The sequence below is a fragment of the Ornithorhynchus anatinus genome, chromosome 21 (genome assembly GCF_004115215.2).
Source record: "Ornithorhynchus anatinus isolate Pmale09 chromosome 21, mOrnAna1.pri.v4, whole genome shotgun sequence".
Classification (NCBI taxonomy): domain Eukaryota; kingdom Metazoa; phylum Chordata; class Mammalia; order Monotremata; family Ornithorhynchidae; genus Ornithorhynchus; species Ornithorhynchus anatinus.
In genome coordinates this window covers 11,026,592-11,048,126 of record NC_041748.1, presented here as the reverse complement: position 1 = coordinate 11,048,126, position 21,535 = coordinate 11,026,592, and the positions used below count along the sequence as shown (strand labels likewise).

At 46.6% G+C, this 21,535-nt stretch overlaps 1 protein-coding gene across 2 annotated transcripts in view; it reads right to left on the bottom strand.

The window, feature by feature from the left end:
• RPS6KA2 (ribosomal protein S6 kinase A2) overlaps positions 1 to 21,535 on the bottom strand; it is a 432,811-nt gene that overhangs the window by 98,641 nt on the left and 312,635 nt on the right. For both annotated transcript variants that reach the window (XM_029049085.2, XM_029049086.2), the window contains 6 exons: positions 19,616 to 19,696; positions 14,662 to 14,741; positions 12,553 to 12,659; positions 8,148 to 8,185; positions 6,785 to 6,927; positions 4,598 to 4,668 (listed from right to left, as the gene is read on the bottom strand). In XM_029049085.2, the coding sequence (XP_028904918.1) occupies positions 4,598 to 4,668; positions 6,785 to 6,927; positions 8,148 to 8,185; positions 12,553 to 12,659; positions 14,662 to 14,741; positions 19,616 to 19,696 (520 nt within the window). The remainder of the gene's footprint in view (positions 1 to 4,597; positions 4,669 to 6,784; positions 6,928 to 8,147; positions 8,186 to 12,552; positions 12,660 to 14,661; positions 14,742 to 19,615; positions 19,697 to 21,535) is intronic.

The following is a 21,535-nucleotide window of genomic DNA, read 5'->3' as shown; positions in this document are numbered from 1 at the left end:
TTAACCAGGTCAACGCTGGGATAACTGGAGCTCCATTCTGGCTCCCGAATAGCCTAGGCGGGTCATCTGAAGTCACCAGAATGAAAGACCTCCGCTCTCTCGATCCCATCCGTCTTTCCAATAGCATCTCGCCTCACCTTGCCGCCCTGTCCTCTCTTCCCACTCTCGACGATCAGGTCTCCGCTCTCAACTCCACCCTCTCTACTCATCTCGACTCTCTCGCCCCCCTTTCCCTCCGCCGCTCTCGCGCCACTAACCCACAGCCCTGGATCACCTCCTCCGTCCGCCTCCTACGCTCCTATGCTCGAGCTGCTGAGCGCTGCTGGCGAAAGTCCAAGCACCAAGCCGACCTCACACACTTCAAATTTATCCTTTCCTGCCTTAACTCTGCCCTCTCCTCCGCCAGGCAAAGCTTCTTCTCCTCCCTCATCGACACCCATGCCTGTCACCCCCGCCGATTGTTCCGGACCTTTAACTCTCTCCTTAGGCCCCCTGTTCCTCCCCCTCCCCCATCTCTCACCCCTAATGATCTGGCCACCTATTTCCTCACGAAAATCAACACGATCAGGTCTGAGCTCCCCAAAGTCACCCCTCCGCCTCTCCCCTCCCCCCCAACAACCCCTCCCCTACTTTCCCATCCTTCCCTGCAGTATCCTCAGAGGAGATCTCCTCCCTCCTCGCAAGTGCCACCCCCTCCACCTGCGCCTCGGACCCCATTCCCTCTCACCTTCTTAAAACCATCGCCCCTGCCCTCCTCCCTTCCTTAACTTCTATTTTTAACCACTCAATCTCCAAGGGCTCCTTCCCCTCTGCCTTCAAACACGCCCACGTCTCCCCCATCCTAAAAAAACCCGCTCTTGACCCCACTTCCCCCTCCAGTTATCATCCTATCTCCCTACTACCCTTCCTTTCCAAAATCTTAGAACGAGTCGTCTACAATCGATGCCTAGAATTCCTTAACTCCCATTCTCTCCTAGACCCCCTCCAATCTGGCTTCCGTCCCCTCCACTCTACCGAGACTGCTCTCTCTAAGGTCACCCATGACCTCCTTCTTGCCAAATCCAATGGCTCCTACTCCATTCTGATCCTCCTTGACCTCTCTGCTGCCTTTGACACTGTCGACCATCCCCTCCTCCTCCATACCTTATCTCACCTTGGCTTCACGGACTCTGTCCTCTCCTGGTTCTCCTCTTACCTCTCTGGCCGATCATTCTCGGTCTCCTACGCTGGAGCCTCCTCCCCCTCCCATCCTTTAACTGTTGGAGTTCCTCAAGGGTCAGTTCTTGGCCCTCTTCTGTTCTCCATTTACACTCACTCCCTCGGTGAACTCATCCGCTCTCACGGCTTTGACTACCATCTCTACGCAGATGACACGCAGATCTACATCTCCGCCCCTGTCCTCTCCCCCTCCCTTCAGGCTCGCATCTCCTCCCGCCTCCGGGACGTCTCCACCTGGATGTCGGCCCGCCACCTAAAACTCAACATGAGCAAGACTGAGCTCCTCATCTTCCCTCCCAAGCCCGGTCCGCTCCCAGACTTCTCCATCACCGTGGATGGCACAACCATCCTTCCCGTCCCGCAGGCCCGCAATCTCGGTGTCATCCTTGACTCGTCCCTCTCGTTCACCCCACACATCCTATCCGTTACCGAGACCTGCCGGTTTCACCTCTACAATATCGCCAAGATCCGCCCTTTCCTCTCCACCCAAACGGCTACCTTACTATTATGGGCTCTCGTTATATCCCGGCTAGACTACTGTGTCAGCCTTCTCTCTGACCTCCCTTCCTCCTCTCTCGCCCCGCTCCGGTCTATTCTTCACTCCGCTGCCTGGCTCATCTTCCCGCAGAAACGATCTGGGCATGTCACTCCCCTTCTTAAACAACTCCAGTGGTTGCCTATCGACCTCCGCTCCAAACAAAAACTCCTCACTCTAGGCTTCGAGGCTCTCCATCACCTTGCCCCTTCCTACCTCTCCTCCCTTCTCTCTTTCTACCGCCCACCCCGCACGCTCCGCTCCTCTGCCGCCCACCTCCTCGCCGTCCCTCGGTCTCGCCTATCCTGCCGTCGACCCCTGGGTCACGTCCTCCCGCGGTCCCGGAACGCCCTCCCTCCTCACCTCCGCCAAACTGATTCTCTTTCCCTCTTCAAAACCTTACTTAAAAATCACCTCCTCCAAGAGGCCTTCCCAGACTGAGCTCCTCTTCCCCCTCTACTCCCTCTGCCATCCCCCCTTTACCTCTCCGCAGCTAAAGCCTCATTTTCCCCTTTTCCCTCTGCTCCTCCACCTCTCCCTTCCCATCCCCACAGCACTGTACCCGTCTGCTCAACTGTATATATTTTCGTTACCCTATTTATTTTGTTAATGAATTGTACATCGCCTTGATTCTATTTAGTTGCCATTGTTTTTACGAGATGTTCTTCCCCTTGACGCTGTTTAGTGCCATTGTTCTTGTCTGTCCGTCTCCCCCGATTAGACTGTAAGCCCGTCAAACGGCAGGGACTGTCTCTATCTGTTGCCGACTTGTTCATCCCAAGCGCTTAGTACAGTGCTCTGCACATAGTAAGCGCTCAATAAATACTATTGAATGAATGAATGAATGAATGAATGAATGAATGAATGAATCACAGACACTTCTATGGGCCACAGAAGGAAAGAGCCTTCATCTACACTTTGCAGTCGCCCTGCCCCAGGGGACAAACATGCTGATCTGCTGCTTTGAGATCCAACTGGCAGAGGGTTGGTGGGTAGAAGGGTTGGTGCAGACTGTAGGCTCGCTGTGGGCAGGGAACGTGTCATATCCTTATACTTTACTCTCCCAAGCACTTAATAAAGTGCTTTGCACACAGGAACTGCTCATTAAATATGCTTGATTGGTGTATTTCTCCAAGGCCTCCTACTCAGACTGTGAACCCCATGAGGAGCAGGGACTGTGTCTGACCTGATTAACTTGTATCTTGCCCAGTACTTAGAACAGCTTTTTGACACAGAAGTGCTTAACAAATACCATAAGAGAAAAAAGAACACCCTGGGCAAAGAGCCAACACCAGGGAGCTGCTGAATCAACGATCCATGCAAGGCGAAAGCAGCCTAATAGCCTGTATGCTGGCAGTTGACTGATAAAGAGGGTTGCCATAGCCCTCATCCTCAAGAATGTGAGCTCACTGTGGGAAGGGATGGTCATTATTGTTGCACTGTAATTTCCCAAGAGCTTATTACAATGCTCTGCACACAGTGAGTGCTTCATAAATATGACCGAATGAATAAATGAATGTTGAAATGGCTGGGGGAGGACCTGGTCTATGCCATGGGATGGCTCGTCCTTTCCAAGCCAATCTAGATTGTAACTAGAGGTGATCAGCAAATTTGTGTGTCCCATCACTGAATTACTGTTCTGACCGGTAGCTAAAAAATGGCAGCCTTTGGTGATGGACGGAACGTTGACTCCACTTGATTCAAGGGAACATGCTCGTCCTCTAGACTGTAAGCTCGCTGTGGGCAGGGAATGTGTCTGTTTATCGTTATTTTGTATTCTCCCAAGAGCTTAGCATTGTGCTCTGCACCAAGAAAGCACTCAATAAATTTGATTTAATGAATATTAAATGGGATAATTCAGCCCACATGCTATTTTTAATGGTACTTGTTAAGCACTTACTATAATAATAATTAATAATAATTATGGTATTTTTAAGCGCTTACTATGTGCCAAGCGCTGTTCTAAACGCTGGGGAAGATACAGGGTACTCAGGTTGTCCCACGTGGGGCTCACACTTTTAATCCCCATTTTACAGATGAGGTAACTGAAGCACGGAGAAGTCAAGTGACTTGCCCAAGGTCACACAGCAGACAAGTGGTGGAGCCAGGATTAGAACCCACATCCTCTGACTCCCAAACCCGGGCTCTTTCCATTAATCCATTCTGTTTCTATGCTTACTATATGCCAAGCACTGGGGTAATCTGTGCCCAGGCTGAAAATGGGGTTGGACGCAGTCCTGGATCCACTTAGGGCTCACAGTCTTAATCCCTACTATTAACTGGTGGAGTTGAGGTCCTGGGTTTTAATCCCAGCTCCGCCACGTGCCTGCTGGGTGACCTTGGGTAAATCACTTCTCTGAGCCTCACTTACCTCAGCTGTAAAATGGAGATTAAGACTGTGAGCCCTGTGTGGGACAAGGACTGTGCCCAACCCGATTATCCTGTAACCATCCCAGCATTTTGAACAGTGATGGGCACATAGTATCATCACTATCATTATTATTATTATTATAAAGGTATATACATGAGTTGAGGGGAAGAGGGAAGTATGAGAACCTAAGTGCTTAGGTGATGTGTAAGGGCTGAAGTGATAGTTGGGGGGATATATGATGGGGAAAAGTGAGATTAACTGGGGAAGGCCTCCTGAAGGATACGTGACTTCAGAAGGGTGTTGAAGATGGAGAGATCTGTAGTCTGCTGGATGTGAAGAGGAGGAAGTCCCAGGCAGAAGGAGGGGCGTGAGCAAGGGGGTGGAGGCGGGAGAGATGATAACGAGGCGAGCATTACGGGAGAACTGATCGAACCTGATGGATTTTGGGCAAAAGTGGAAATTTATGGACTCACTTGAGGATGAGCGCCATTGTCTCCTTTCTGTCCTTCCCCTGAAATGGCAGTGATCCCGTCAGCATCTCAAACTGCAAAGCAAAAAATGAAACAGTGCCTCTATAAATAAACCCTCAAACTGCACTTTTACATATAATAATTATAACGGTATTAATTAAGCACTTGCTCTGTGTCAAGCGCTGGGGTAGATACGAGATAATCAGATCAGACACAGACACCCCTCCCACATGGGGCGCATGATGTAAGAGGGAGAGAGAACAGGTATTTTATCCCCATTTTACACGTAAGGTAACCGAGGCCCAGAGAGGCTGACCGGCCCAAGGTGTCACAGCAGACAAGTGGCAAAATCGGGAGTAGAATTGGGTCTCCTGGTTCTCAGTTCTGTGCTTTCCACTTAACCACGCTGCCTTCCCATTGCTTAGTTTTGGAAATTTGAGTCTCCGAGGTGGGATTACCAAGATGATCCTTCCACCCACCTCTCAGGATGGCACCTGGAGAGTTTCCAGTCCACCAGTCTCGACTACAGGAGGAGAGTCGAGTAGAGCCCCACCCATTCCATTCCAAGCTTGGGCAGTGACGAGTGAAGGGAAGGCAATCTGCTGCAAGTCAAAACTCACCCGTGCTGGGCAGCAGCAGCACGGGAGAGAATCGAGGGCAGAGACTCAAGTTTACTGCGCAGAAGGAGGCAGTGGCAAACCACTTCCGGATTTTCACCAAGAAAACGCTATGGAAACACTACCAGAACGACTGCAGATGGAGGTGGGGGGTTCTAGGAGAGATGTGTCCACGGGTCGGAGACGACTCGACAGCATAGGAGGAGATGATCCTTACACTGCAGTAGCCAACCTCAAACAGCCGGACCTAGTGGAGAGAACATGGGCCGGGGAGTCGGGGCACCTGGGTTCTTTGGTGGGTTGCAGGAAGAATTAAAGTGCTTTCTGGCCCAGTGGATGAGAGGATTTAGAAGATTCAAAGATGCTTCAGTAGGTAACTGGCCTTCTGGGTGTCATGGAAACACTTTGGGGCTTCAGTTCTTAGGTCAAAGCGTACTTGCTTACTTGGAACTCAGCTGGAGCTCAGATTTTTACTAACCGCCACCATGGTGTTCAGGGTTCTCAGATTTGATTTAAGAGGGAAAGATGAGAGAGACCGGTATCTCCCCAGTCACGTCCTCTCTGAGTCACAAGAAGGAAGGGATGGAGAGAGGCAGCAGGGAGAGGAGGAGGAGGAAACAAGAAGGGCTCGTTCAAGCAAATCTTCCCATCAGAAGATTCTCCAGGGGAAGTTGGGCTGCTCGGAAGCTCCAAGGTTTAAAATTGAAGAGCATTCCAAAACCTGGGGCCAGTCTGCATTTTCTGGCACTGATTTGGCCCACTGCTAAGGATTAGACTGGCAATCTCTAATGACATTCATTAGCAGCCAAACGGTGATTTCTCGAAGACCAGAAGTGACTGAGTAATTGAGAATCAGCATAGCCTAGTGGAAAGAGCACAAGGCCTAGGAATCAGGAGATCTGGGTTCTAATGAGAAGCAGTGTGGTGTAGCGGATAGAGCACGGGCCTGGGAGGCAGGAGGTCATGGGTTCTAATCCCGGCTCCGCCACTTGTCTGCTGTGTGACCTTGGGTGAGTCACTTCACTTCACTGGGCCTTAGTTACCTCATCTGTCAAAAGGGGGTCGAGATTGTGAGCGTCACATGGGACGGGGACGGTGTTCAACCCCATTCGCTTGTATCCACCCCAGCACTTAGTACAGGTCTAGCACCTAGCAAGGGCTCAACCAATGCTCTTTAATAATAATAATAATAATCAAAATAATAATTCTGGCACTACCACTTGCCTGCTGGATGACCTTTGGCAAGTCACTTAAGGTCTCTGTGCCTCAGTTTCCTCATATGAAAAATGGGGATTCAATAGCTGTCCTCCCTCCTCCCCCTTAGAGTGTGACCCCATGTGGGACAGAGACTATGTCGAATCTGATTTCAGTGCATCTACTCCGGTGCTTTAGTACAGTGCACGGCATGTATCAAATGCTCAACAAGTATCACTATTATTATTATTGGCAATAATAATAATTCATTTCATTTGATGGCACTTTGCAGGAATCCATGAGCTATGAAAAAATAGGGATTTTGGCCCAGTGTCTACCTAACCGTATAACCAGTGGGAAGAGTAGAAAGGATTATTACCATCAGCACACCAAAGGACCACCAGTCTGCACTCTGCGTGTGACCTCTTCGGTTGACCACCTCGGGAGCCATGTATTCAATTGTTCCGCAGAACGAATACGCTCTCTTGTCATGGTCAATGGCCTCCTTACTCAGACCGAAATCTAAATGAGAAAAAAAAAATCTCCCCTCAATCACAGAGCTGTGATAATGACTATTCATAATGCCTACAGTGTCACAAAGGAATTAGGTCACGGCCAGAGTGATTTGGGGCACAAACTCCTCGTTCCTGCTTAGTGAGGTCTTGTTCTCGCTCACCCTGAAATAATCTTTTCTACAGAACCTTTTTAGGCAGAGGAGAATGGAGACGAATGAGAGCATAAGCCCAGAGGCAGAAATGAATAAAAGAGAAATTCATGAACCGAGTGGGCAGCAATTTCACAGGCTTTCTCTTCCCCTGGGTGGCTAGCCCAAGCAGGGACCTGCAGGGATAGCATCCAGAACCAGAAAAAAGTGAGCTATGGAATATAAAAAGGAGAAAAGAAAGGCAGAAGCACAGAAAAGAAGTAGCATTTTAAAAGATGGTGAAATTATTTTTATCTGTATGCCCAACGAGAATTCAGATGGAAAAATGAAAATAAGATGGGAGAGTCAAATGAAAAGGGCCTTGGAAAAAAAATTCACATGATCATTGCAGCGTAGCTCAGTGGACAGAGCCCGGGCTAGGGAGTCAGAGGTCATGGGTTCTAATCCCAGCTCTGCCACTTGGCAGCTGTATGACTGTGGGCAAGTCACTTCACTTCTCTGTGCCTCAGTTACCTCATCTGTAAAATGGAGATTAAGACTGTGAGCCTCACGTGGGACAACCTGATTACCCTGTACCTACCCCAGCGCTTAGAACAGTGCTCTGTACATAGTAAGCGCTTAACAAATACCAACATTATTATTATTATTATTACCCTAAGTGCTTCTCTTGTAAGGACAGCTCTGGCCTCTGGGAAGAAGTTAGGGTTTGCTGGAATAATATCTTCCTTCTTCTAATCAAAACGGCCTGCTCAAACAACACCAACTGGCAAGGGGAGTGAGTATGGTAAACTTCACACCTGATCAGTATTTCCATCTGTCGTGTGCTATGGGGGAAGGGGACGGGAGAAAGGAGAGAAGACTGTCCCTCCATTTCCAGAGGAGTTGGGCCATCATGCTGCAGCTGCTTATTCAAAGGGAGTGGGTCTTACCAAACGTGCTTCCCTCATTTAAGTGACTTCCTCCTACAACTGACTCAGATGGAGGCTTCTTAACTTCAAGATTTCAGAAGATCAAGGGGGTGAAGTGGCCGGAAGGTCAGATGTTAAGTCTTGGTGGGTAATTGCTATCTTTTACCCACCTGTAATCTTAATGTGTCCCTCTTCGTCTAGCAGGATGCTAAAAGACAATGAAAGAAAGTAGCAGCTTTAGAAAGAGACATAACAAAATGATCCGTAGGTTTTGACCTCTTCCAGAAATGACTGAGAAGCGGGTGGGGGTGAGGCAATTTATTGATAAACTACATATAGAATTCTTCATTAGCACATGCCAATGACCCTCCCTCAATCCTTCAAAGCAAGTACAGTGCCGAGCACTATTCTAAGCACTGGGGAATATAACAGAGTTGGCAGACACATTCCCTGCTCATTAGGAGCTGATAATCTAGAGGGGGAGACAGACATTAATAAAAATAAATAAATTACGGACGTGGGGCTGGCGGAGGGGTGAACAAAGGGTGCACATCCAAGAACAAGAGCAACACAGAAGGGAGTGAGAGAAGAGGAAAGGAGGGTTTAGTCAGGAAAGGCCTCTTGGAGATGTGTCTTCAAGAAGGCTTTGATGGTGGGGAGAGTGATCATCTGTCTGACGGTGTTTCAGGCCAGGGGCAGGATGTGGGTGGTGAGACAAGATGAGATCAAGGCACGGTGAAGAGGTGGGAAGTGTGGCGGGCTGGGCTGTGGTAGGAAAGCAGAGAGGGAAGAGTAAGAACCCTTACTCCGAAGGTAAGGAGTTTCTGTCGGATGCAGAGGTGGATGGGCGTACACTGTAGGTTCCTGAGGAGCGGGGAAACATCCACTGAACTTTTTTGGTAGAAAAATGACTCGGGCAGCAGAGTGAAGTATGGACTGGCGTAGGGAGAGACAAGGAGCTCGGCAAGGAGGCTGATACAGTAATCAAGGCAGGATAGGGTAGAGCTTGGATTAGGAGAGGAGAGGGTGGATTTTATCAATGTTTAGCAGGATTTAATTACAGAATGAGTGGATTGAATGAGAGAGATGAGTGAAGGATAATGCCAGGGCTTGTGAGACAGAAAGGATGGTAGTGCTGTCTACAGTGACGAGAAAGTCAGGGGGAGGATCCGAATCCAATTTCCTCCTCCTAAATGTTCAGCTTATGTACATAATAATTATCATGGCATTCGTTGAGCACTTGAAACGTGCCATAAACTATGGAAGATACAGTATAAGTAAATTTGAAATAACCCCTGTCCCATGTGGAACTCACAGTTTTAAGAGCAGGGGAGGTCTGATGGGTATTTTATCTCCATTTTACAGATAAGGTAAACGGAAGCACCGAAAAGTTAAGTGACTTGCCCAAGGTCACAGCAAGCAAGAGGCAGAGCTGGGGATTAGAAAAAATGTGCTCCCAGGCCCACGCCCTTTCCATTAGGCTATGCTGTTTCTCAGAAGTAACTCAAATGTCACTGGAGAGTGAAGAGAAGCGTTCTGCCATGAGGATGGAAGTGCATTTGGAGGTGTCCGTATGGGGCTGTACGAATAAGAATGCGTGGCCATGTTTATGCAAGTTACGTGAAGCAACCCTGAGACGCAAGAAAGGCAAACATTGAGAGGTGGTGATGGGAAATGATCCATCCAATAGACATATATATTTTCTTACTCAAGTTACTCCTCTTCCTCACCTTCCCTTTACACCATGTCCCTATCCAGTTTCTCCTCAAACACCTACTCACGGCCACTCAAAATGGGAGCCCCATGTGGGACCGGGACTGTTTGACCTGAATAACTTGCATCTACTCCAGCACTTAGAATACTGCTTGACACAAAGTAAGCACTTAAATATAATACTAATGATAACAATAATAATATTTTTGAAGTCGGAAATTCTGGACCTGTTCTCGGGTCCACTGTTTGTTGACATCCTCTTAACTTCTTGAAATTGCCATTTGTAAACCCTGATAATTTTACAGATTCTTTAAAATTTTGGAATGGAACAAAGTCCCATCTGCAGCATTCTGTAGACACTTTAGTAAAATGGCATGTTTAAATAAGGAAATTCAGCATTCCCCATGGGAAAATCATTAGGGAAACTTCCCTTTCATTTTTCGGTGTTAACCGAAAGGGAAATATTTCATAGGAATTGCAAGCTCACCGTCTGGTGGGAAGGGCAGGGTTCTCTTCTGCTCACATCAAACTAATCTCTGACTCAAAGAGAGCAACTTTGCAAGAGTGATAATCTAATAACCCTAATGAGGTAAACACAATCCTTTTCATCGAGTCTCCAATTGACTATTGCTATTTTCTAACTAGAATGATGACGTTGACCTTTAAAAAGACGGAAGAGGCAACACGCCTGCTGATTCTTCAATATCTGCTGCCAACTTCTCAACACCCACATTAACCAGAGAAAACAGAAGGAAACCAGCAACTTTGGGGTAAATGCTTATAAAACGATGCCCGAGAGGTGAATGACAATTTACGTGAGTCTTTGGGACACGGGAGGGATGTAGTGATTGAAAATCAAAGGTGATAGGCAAGTCACTAATTATCTCTTGATAATTACAGTGACATGAAAGGTGAAAGACTATTTAAAGGCATTTAGGAAAAATCAGATATGTCTCTATTTTAAACATGCCCTCACCTTCTCTCAAGGCAACAGTAACATTGAACTGAACATTCCTGTAACCCCAGTAACCTTCCAGAAAGTTTTTCTATTAACTGTAGGAGTGGTTCTAAAACAGGCTGAAAGGCTGTTTGCGGCTACAATAGTACACAGATAAAGGGATATCTATTTCCCCTATTCCATTCTACTTATATGTACATAATCATTTAGTACAGTGCTTTGCACACAGTAAGCGTTCAATAAATACAACTGAATGAATAAAGGAATGAATGTACTTAGTTCTTCCACAGTCCATGATTTCAATCAGTCAATCGTATTTATTGAGCACTTACAGTGTGCAGAGTACAACAGAATTAGCACTTTCCCTGCCCACGATGAGCTTACAGTCTAGAGGGGGAGACTGGCATTAATATAAATAAGTCCTTTAAGATATGTACGTAAGTGCTGTGTGTTTGGGGCGGGGCAAATATCAAATGCCCAAAGGTCACAGATCTTAAGTGTGTAGACGATGCAATGTGGTTCAGTGAAAGGAACCCGGGCCTGGGAGTCAGAGGACCTGGGTTCCAATCCCGGCTCCGTCACCAGTCTCCTGGGTACCCTTGGGCAAGTCACTCCACCTTTCTGTGCCTTAGTTATCGCATCTTATGGGGATTAAGGCTGTGAGTCCCAAGTGAGACACGGACTGTGTCCAACCTGATAAGCTTGTATCTACCCCAGCCTCCACTACAGTGCCTGGGACATAGTAAATGCTTAATAAATACCACTGAAAAAGAACATTAAAGAAAAAAAAAGGGGAGAGAAAAGAAGGCTTAATCGGGGAAGGCCTCTTGGAAGAGATGTGACCTTGAATTTGAATGCTGTCCTGGGAAAGGGGACTGTCATGGTGGTCCCCGAGCCCCAGACATCACACGAACCGGTTGGATGACGACAGGTTTTTCCTGTCACAAATGACAGCCGGGTCTGGGTCTAGTCATGACGACTTTAGGACCAAAAATCTGCACAGAGATGATTTTCCCACTAAGGGTTCCCCCTGCCCTTGGACGGTCTGGTCCCCTCTGGCTTTATTCCGCTGGGCAGAGGTGGTGAGGAACAAAGCGAGGTGGCCTGCGGGTCGGTGAGCACTTTGTGGCCAAAGCAGCTTTGGCACAGGGCCGAGGCTGGGCCGCAGTGACAAGGGCAGTATTAAGGTATTCTTTAAACATTCACTGGGTGACAAATACCGTTCTAAGCACTGGGGAAGGTACAAGTTAATTAAGTTGGGTAGAGTCCCCATCTCGCATGCTTCTCCCCTTAGCCTGTCCACCCAAGACACCCTGGGTGGGAGGTGGGGAGAGGAACTCCGGGGCACAAACCTTCATCCCTGAGGCAAAGCCCAGGCAGGTAGGCCCTTGCTGCTGGATGTTCCCTGGGGGGGACCCACCCCCATCACCCATCCACCCGGGGAGGTGAGATGTGACAGGTCAATCTGGGTATCTTATATAGCACACTGTCCCACTTTTCGGGGTTGAAAGACTCGAACGACCCCTCGCAAAGAGGGCAGGGAGGTGGGGTGCCTGGGTTCTGGGCCGGAAGGAGCACGAGGGGAGGGGTCACAGGCTGCAGGGGGAAAGCGGTCTGAGCGGGATGATACCCGGCATCTAGACCAACTCCCACCCCGCTGCTTAAGGGCTTACTCAATCGATTGTATTTGCTGAGCGCCTACTGTGTGCGGGGCACTGTGCTAAGCACTTGGAGAAAGTTGGTGGACGTAGTCCCTGCCCACAAAGAGCTTACAGTCTCTCGAGTTCAATGCTCTGCACATAGTAAGCACTCAATAAATAAAACTGACTGATTGGAACAAAGCAGTGGGACAATGCCATTTTGACAACATTCTCCGTTAATACTCGCTCTTAGTGATTTCTTACTTTTCAGGCTTGAGGTCCCGGTAAATGATTCCCAGACCATGAAGATGGTCTAAAGCTAAAGCCAGCTCTGCTAGGTAGAACTTGACATCCTCCTCGGTGAACATCACCTGGCAAAGGAGGAGAGATGGATGGGGTCATTTCAGCGGTTGAAAGGCTTTGAGGAGCTCTGCTGGAAAATGGCTCTGATTCAGTGATTCCAGAAAGGACGCGGTTTAATTAGATTCGACCCGACTTTGACTGTGGATTCCTAAATTAGCCCTTTCTGCCATCTCCAAAGGAAAGGGCGGCCGTCGATGCTATTGTCACGAGTGTTTTCGTTACACCCCGTGGATAGAAAACTATTGAAGATTTAGGGCACATTCTTTATAAATGTGCATCTGTTAGGATAGAAGGCAATCTGGTGTTGGTGCCGGAAGAAAAATCTGGGTGGCATCTGTTAAGACATGAGTTCTATGTAATTTATCTCTAATGTGGGATTCTCTAGGACTACGACCTCCACATTACAGGAGAAATGACCATATATTCACTCTGCCTATATACTTTTAGGACCAATAGGAGAAGATGATAGATTAAGCGTCTCACTCCACTGCCTGCTCTTTATGGACCTGCTAATAATGAGACAGAGCCAAAGCTCAGGGGACCTATCTACAGGGTGACGGAAGGTCACATAAGCAACAAAGAGAAGGATAACTTTCTCTAACTCTGTTGTCTTTGGAGTCAAACCACAATTAATCTTTCTCCCTTTTATTACACCCTCCTACTATTTCACCCTCCATGAGAAGCAGAGTGGCTTAGTAGAAACAGCACGGGCTTGGGAGTCAGAAGTCGTGGGTTCTAATCCCGCCTCTGCCGCTTATCAGCTGTGTGAGTTTGGGCAAGTCACTTCACTTCTCTGTGCCTCAGTTACCTCATCTGTAAAGTGCGGATGAAGCCTGTGAGCCCCATGTGGGACAACCTCATTACCTTGTATGTACCCCAGTGCTTAGAACAGTGCTTGGCACACAGTAAGCACTTAACAAATACCATCATCATTGTTATTATTACACTACAGTGACTTTGGGAGTATAGATTATTTCTTCTTATCTATTTTTGTTGCCTTATGTGCTGAGAGTTAAATAACTTGGAGATGGGTATGGTGTTTAGCATTTCAGTTTCTGGGATTACATCTGGGGAGGAACATCAAAATAACACATGGTTCAAAGTCATCCCAATCAGAGAAAAAGGAGAAAACCAGGTAGTTTCGGGAATGAAAGGTCTAACATGGAAGGAAGGCCCTTTTGGTAAATACTGATTTCATTCTTCCGGTTTCATCTTTTCAGTCAATTAAGTAAGATGCTGACTGCTTAAACCACGTAAACAATCCAAAACCATTGGGGAACAGATCTACCAAAGAAATCATTTGAAGGGATTTCCAGTTCTATAGAAGAAGGCCATTTACATCTTGAGGCATTTTAAAGTATAATCTATTCTCCTGTAATGTGGAAGTAGCATTTTGTAAAATGCCCCTTAGAGAAAAACGTATGCTGTAGCACCCACTGTCTTCCGATGCCTTGTGCACAGAGCACAACTGCATTTTCCACACCGTAAAATGATGTATCCAGACAGACATGCACCTTGGGAAGAATGTTTCCTAATTCCGCTGTTGCATTGTATCCAAAACTGCCTGAAACAGCAATATGAAAATCCTTGATGCAACGCTTCCCAATTCCCAAAAAACAACATTTTCCGAGCAGGAAAGCCACCATAATCCCAAATCCGGGAAACCTCGATTTGAGGACGGAGACCGAGTATTTGAAAATCGTCAGAGAAAGAACTCGCTCCAAGGGTCTATTCTCTGCGTCAAGAACCTTGCGCCTTTCTGCGGTGCGCTGCGCGAAGGACGTCTGATGAAGCTTGATTATTGTCTCAGTGGTTACACTGAGGAAAAGTCACGAAACCTAAGGCGAGGGGCAGAGTTGCGGAAAGTCACCTTAAACGGCGCATGGGGCGTGGGACCTAAAGCAATGAATCTTAACAGCACAACAGCTCTAACTGGAATCCAGAATGAAATCCACATGCAGAGACTCAGCAAGGCTCTCGCACCAAAACCGGTTTACTTTAAAAGCTTACCTCTTTGGAAAGTCTGGTGAACAGGTCCCCTCCCCGTAGGAAGTCTAATATCAGATAGAGTTTTCCTTCTGTCTGAAAGGCTGAATGGGAACCGAAAAAAAACAAGTTGAAACAGTCAACAACGTTGAAAGTCTCTATGGAATGGATGTTACTCCCACTGAATCAATCTCTTTTTTGTAATTCAACGCACAATCTCTCTTTTGCTGATCTTGAACACTGAGTCATTCCAGAAACAGGCCTGGACCCTCCATCAGAAAAGTGACTGCTTGGGTACAGAAAATAAACAAGATGACCTATTGTCAGTGGGGGGTTTTAAACCTACCTTCACCCAGGGTGTTGAAATTTCCTTAGCCCTATTTCTTTTCAATCCGAATGTCTGTTCTATTATCTTGGCTGAATAGAACATGGCTAAAGGAGTTGATGTACAGCCAGGGGATCCAAGCTGAATAAAAAAATTTTCTTACACGAAAGTTGCAGCTGGAGAAGGAGCTTTGGTTCTTATATGAGTAAAAAGTGACAAGACCCATAGGACAGAAGTGTTAAAAACCACACTTTAGTGTTGGGGCCAATAGTAGTTTCTTTTGGGATAGAACTCTGATAGGAGAGTGCTTGTGTATGTGTGTGTCTGCATATGCACATCTCTTTATCCCCTAAGAGAGAGAAAAGAAAAATTTCTTACAGGAAATGTTTGCTCTGTCACTTCCTTGATGGCAGCAGTAAAACTAAAACATTTTATGACATATTTGCTCTAAGCAGTCAATTGTATTTACTGAGCATTTGGTCTGCCCGGAGCCCTGTACTAAAAGCCTGCAGGCCTGCAGCAGAGTTAGTTACATGATCCTTGCCCTCGAGGAGTTTGCAACCTGGTGGGAGAAGTTTATAATCGATTATTCACCTTGAGTTTTCTCTTTTAAAATTAAGGATGAAAATGAAGGAGTGTTGTCATCTCCTTATTGTCTTGAATGGTATTTGTTAAGCACTTACTATGAGCCAGGAACTATAATAATAATAATAATAATAATAATAATCATGGTATTTGTTAAGCGCTTACTATGTGCAAAGCACTGTTCTAAGCGCTGGGGGGATATAAGGTGATCAGGTAGTCCCATGTGGGGCTCACAGTGTTAATCCCCATTTGACAGATGAGGTAACTGAGGCACAGAGAAGTGAAGTGACTTGCCCAAAGTCACAGAGCTGACTGGTGGCGGAGCTGGGAATCGAACGCATGACCTCTGACTCCTAAGCCCGGGCTCTTTCCACTGAGCCAAGCTGCTTGGTTAGATACAAGCTTATCGAGTTGGACCCAGTTCATGTCCCCCATGGGGCTTTACACTTTAAATCCCCATTTTACAAATGACGTAACTGAGGCACAGAGAAGTGTCTTGCCCAAGGTCACAGAGCAGACAAGTGTTGGAGCGAGGATTAGAACCCAGGTCCTGCTGACTTCCAGGCCCGTGCTCTCTTTGTAAGGCCATGCTGCTTCTTAAGAACAATATTCACAATGCCCGGGTCAGTGTAGCCTTTTAGCCTGATAAACGTGGGAAATGAGTGAAATGAGAGCTCTGCAGACTTCCTTTATCCTATCCCAATCGAGTACCTCACATGGAGAAGCAGCGTGGCTCAGTGGAAAGAGCCCGGGCTTGGGAGTCAGAGGTCACGGGTTCTAATCCTGGCTCTGCCACCTGTCAGCTGTGTGACCATGGGCAAGTCACTTAACTTCTCAATGCCTCAGTTACCTCAGTTAATGGGGATTAAGACTGTGAGCCTCACAAGGGACAACCTGATGACCCTAAATCTACCCCAGTGCTTAGAACAGTGCTCAGCACATAGTAAGTGCTTAACAAATACCAACATTATTACTATTATTATTAGTCCTGTTAAGATCCACCAGACAATGTTCAAAGTACATCACTTGTGTACCCATCGGTAATTTATTTATTTGTATCGATGTCTGTCTCGCCCGCTGGCTATGAGCTCCTGTTGTATTGTGCTCTCCCAAGTAGACAGTACAGTGCTCTGTACACAGTAAGTGTTCAATAAACCCCATTGACTACTTGATTACAAATGGAAAAGTGTTCCAGGTATATCAAGTGGTCAATATTTGGTCACCTGTCTCAAACTGCACTCAGGAAATGAAGTGGAATCCCGTTTATGCGTAAGCTCCTGGCTGAGACTTGGTTTGAAATCAGGCTCAGTGGAAAGAGCCTGGGCTCGGGAGTCAGGGGTCTTGGGTTCGAATCCTGGCTCTGCCACTTGGCAGCTGTGTGACTGTGGGCAAGTCACTTCACTTCTCTGGGCCTCATTTATCTCATCTGGAAAATGGGGATTAACTGGGAGCCTCACATGGGGCAACCTGATGACCCTATATCTCCCCCAGCGCTTAGAACAGTGCTCCGCACATAGTAAGCGCTTAACAAATACCAACATTATTATTAAGATTACTGTGTGAAGAGCACTGTACTTAGTGGGAAGCAGCATTGCCTAATGGAAAGAGCACGGGGCTGGGAGTCAGAAGGACCTGGGTTCTAATCCTCGGCTCTGCCACTTGTGTAATCTTGGGGAAGTCACTTCATGTCTCCGTGTCTCAGTTACCTCATCTGTGAAATGGGGATTAAGACTGTGAGCCAATGCGGGACAGGGACCGTGTCCAACCCAATGACCTTGTATCTACCCCAGTGCTTAGTACAGTGCCTGGCACATAGTAAGCGCTTAACAAATACCACAATTATTATTATTTTGATTAAGTGCTTGAGAAAGACTACAACAGCATTAGTAGACATGATCCCTACCCTCAAGCTGCTTGCAAATTAATGGGGGAGACAGTAAAATAAATTACACGTACAAGGCATAGGAGGTCCGTGCCTGGATGTGTCCCCAAGGAGTCTATGAAGCTCGTAACTTTCCCAAAGTATATTTTGTTTTACATTTAAATGAGACCCACACTTCTTCTTATTCGAAGAAAACACACTGATAGTAAAGTTCACCAATCAGTGCATGTTCACTCCTTGCTTCACTCCTCTAAGGGCAAGCCTGTGCCTCCATCTGGCCTAGCTCGCCACTGACCCCCAACCCCCATCGTGTCACTGGCCTGGAACACCGTCCCTCCTCAAATCAGTGCCACACAGTCACTCTCCCTTCTTTCAAAGCCTTATTGAATTCAATAGTATTTACTGAGTGCTTACTCTGTGCACAGCACTGTACTAAGCGCTTGGAATGTACAACTGGCAACAGATAGAGACGATCCCTGCCCAATGACGGGCTCACAGTCTAATCGGGGGAAGGCACATCTCCTCCAGGAGAGGCCTTCCCTGTCTAAGCCCCCCCTTTCCTCTTCTCCCACTGTCTTCTCCATCTCCCTGACTTGCTCCCTCCATTCTTCCTACCTCCCAACCTCAGCATTTATGTACCTATCTGTAATTTATTTTTTATATTACTCTCCGTCTCCCAGCCTCTAGACTGTAAGCTCGGTGTGGGCATGGGATGTGTCTGTTTACGGTTGTATTGTTCTCTCCCAGTTGCTTAGTAAAGCTCTGCACACAGTAAGTGTTCAATAAATATGACTGAATGAATGAAAGAGCGTGGATCTGGGAAGCGGCGGGCATGCGTTCTAATCTTAGCTCCAACGCTGATCTGCTGTGGGATCTTGGGCAAATCACTTTACTTCTTTCTGCTTCAGATTCCTCATCTGTTAAATGGGGAGCCAATACTTGTTTTTCCTCGTGTTTAGAGTGTGAGCTTCATATGGGACAGGGATTGTGTCCAACCTGTGTCCAACCCCGGCACCCAGGACAATGCTTGACACAAAGCAAGTGCTTCACAAATACTTTTAAAAATTATTATTATTATTAGCATCATTATTACTTGAGCCCAATGTGGGACAGGGACTGCTTCTGACCTGATCAATTTGTATCCACCACAGCACTTAGTAGAGTGCCTGGCACCTAATACGTACTTAACAAATACAACTATTACTATTATTAACTATTAATTATTTTTAGAAATGCTTAGTAGATGGTCTGCACCCAGTAGGGACTCAGTAAATACTATTGATTGATGGATCCCAGTTCCCTTTTGTGGTGTCGAAGAGGCATAGGGCAGAATAACATGAGAAGCAGCATGGCCTAGTGGATAGAGCAGGGGCCTGGGAGTTAGAAAGACCTGGGTTCTGCCACTTGTCAGCTCTGTGGCCTTGGGCAAGCCACTTCACTTCTCTGGCCTCAGTTCCATCATCTGTAAAATGGGGATTAAGACTGTGAGCCCCATGTGGGATAGAGATTGTGTCAAACCTAATTAGCCTGTATCCACGTCAGGACTTGAAAACAGTTTTTGACACACAGTAAGCTCTTAAATACCATTAGTATTATTCTCCTTACACCAGATGTTCAGGATCTATTTTTGAAAAGAAGGTGTTTCCCCGGCCCCAGCAGGTGCAGCCGGGGATTCCAGGAAAGATGGAAGCCATAGCAGGATGGTGCAATTCATGCCTCCTGGCACAAAAAGGGACTTTGCAAAGTTCTACTGTTCTTGTTCCCCAGTAAGATGACAAAAGAGAAAACAGAGCTGGAGGTGGGGAGACTTAAGAAGCTGATGGGCTTCTGAGCACCTGTACGGAGTCATTTGTCAAGACAAAATTCCACCTCCCGGCCCTGCCCGGGGTCACCCATTAGAATCCAGGAGAATTTCCCATGTGGCTTGTCTTGGAGCTGGTTTCTGTACTGTGGGGAGCCTTCCATAGCAGAAACATCCCTATACAAGGGCCTCGTTTTAGTAGGCAGTTCTGCACATCTAGAAAGCGCTGGTTGGGAGGGGATGGTCCAGAAGGGAGATCGATTCACCAGCACGCAAAACTGGAACTTTGTTCAGTGACTGACCTTCAACAGCTTCCCCAGGTCCTTTGGTGTGAGGCAGTGGGAATTAAGTCATCTGAAAGCACATGACTTTTTAGTATATTTACCATAATGAAGCTTGACAATGAATGGGTGATTCACTTCTGCCAAAATGTCTCTCTCCATTTTCGATCGTACCCGATCCCGAACTACAAAAGAAAAAATCAAAAAAAGGCTTTCAAAACCGAGGAAGAGAAACTTGGATATCTAACAGAGATACAAAATTTAAAGCAGCAAATTTAATCACAAAACAATCCATAGCCCTCTCCAACCCCCTCTGAAGTTCTCCTGAAACTCAAATTTCACTTCCTTTTCATTCTCCTCCCTTTAAACCTCCTCTCCCTTCTCTTTCCTGCTGCTTGCCATTCAGGCTTTCAATTTTTCAGCTCTTCCACAGAGAACAAGGGAGAGAATGGAGAGGAGCTGAAACTCAAGACTGCAAAATTGACTACTAGATTGCTGGTTGAAATCCATGCCATAAACAAGATTGCTGGTTTATCTGTGGATTTCATTTATCCGTGGAATCTTTTTCTTTCATTATTACATATATAACATTTCACAGAACTATCTAACTGTAGTTTAGGTATTTTACTCGGTCCTTGACTGATGAGCATCTTGCTAGCGAGGAATTTTCATGTAATATCAACAATACAGTGGAGGGTGGGTACATAGGTGCACCTGCATCAAGGTTGTGTGGGCCTTTCAGAGGCTTGTAGCTTTCGCTACCCTTGGAGGAGAATTCCCCAATATCCTAGAGCCCAAGCCCGACCCATCTCCCTTTCTCCCAAATGTTGCAGTAGAGCAGAAACAGAACCTTCATAAACTGCAGGACACTGGGGACCGGGTTATTTCTGGACTGAAAGAGTGGGGAGAGGAAAAGGGTCTGTTTTGATGACTAAAAGTTAATTTTCTGTGTGTCTCCTTGCTGGTCTGGGACCATCTTCAATTCACATATTTTTTGCATTTTCCCAATCAGCTAGTACCGTGGTAAGCACCAAGAAGGTAACCACAAATAACAGTACCATCAGTTTTGCTATATTCCAAGCTTTCTTTATGTCATTTAGAGACAATATTGGAGAGGTTTAGGAGAATGTTCTTCTCCAGTCAATCACTTAGAGAAGCAGCGTGTCTTAGTGGAAAGAACCCGGGCTTGGGAGTTAGAGATCGTGGGTTCTAATCCCAGGTCCGCACTTATCTGCTGTGTGACCTTGGGCAAGCCACTTATCTTCTCTGGGCCTCAGTTACCTCATCTGTAAAATGGGGATTAAGACTGTGAGCCCCACATGGGACAACCTGCTTACCTTGTATCTACCCCAGGGCTTAGAACAGTGCTTGGCACATCGTAAGCTCTTACAAACACCATAATTATTATTATTATTGTTAAAAGTATTTACTGAGCACTTACTGTGCTCAGAGCACTGTACTGGGAGGGTATGGTATTAGTGGAGCTTAGAATCTAGTGGAGGAAATGCACAAAATTAATTTAAGGTAGAAGAAGAAGGGAAAAAAATGGAAAAGTTAGATGAGCAAAAGCTTAAAAAGTAGAGTATGTAAGTTCATACGTTCTGAAGTGCTATGGGTGCGTGGAAGAGTTGGTGGAGAAGCAGAAAAGGTGCTTGGATTAATATGGTAACAGTTTGGAGCGGATAGGGCAGATTTTAGCAATGTTGTGAAGGTTGAAATGACAGGATCTAGTGACACTGAATTTGTGGGTTGAGTGAGAAAGATGCCAAGGTTTCAGGTTTGTCAGGAAGGGAAGATGGTAGTGAAGTCTACAGTGACAGGAAAGTCAGGGAGAGGACAGGGTTCGAATGGCAATATAAGGAGTCCTGTTCTGAACATGCTAAATTTGAGATGTCAGCGGGACATTCAGGTAGAGATATCCTGAAGGCAGAAGGAAATGCAAGACTTGAAGAGGAGAGAGATCAGGGTTGGAGATGTAGATTTGGAAATTATCTGCATAGTGGTAGTTGAAGCTGGAGAAAGTG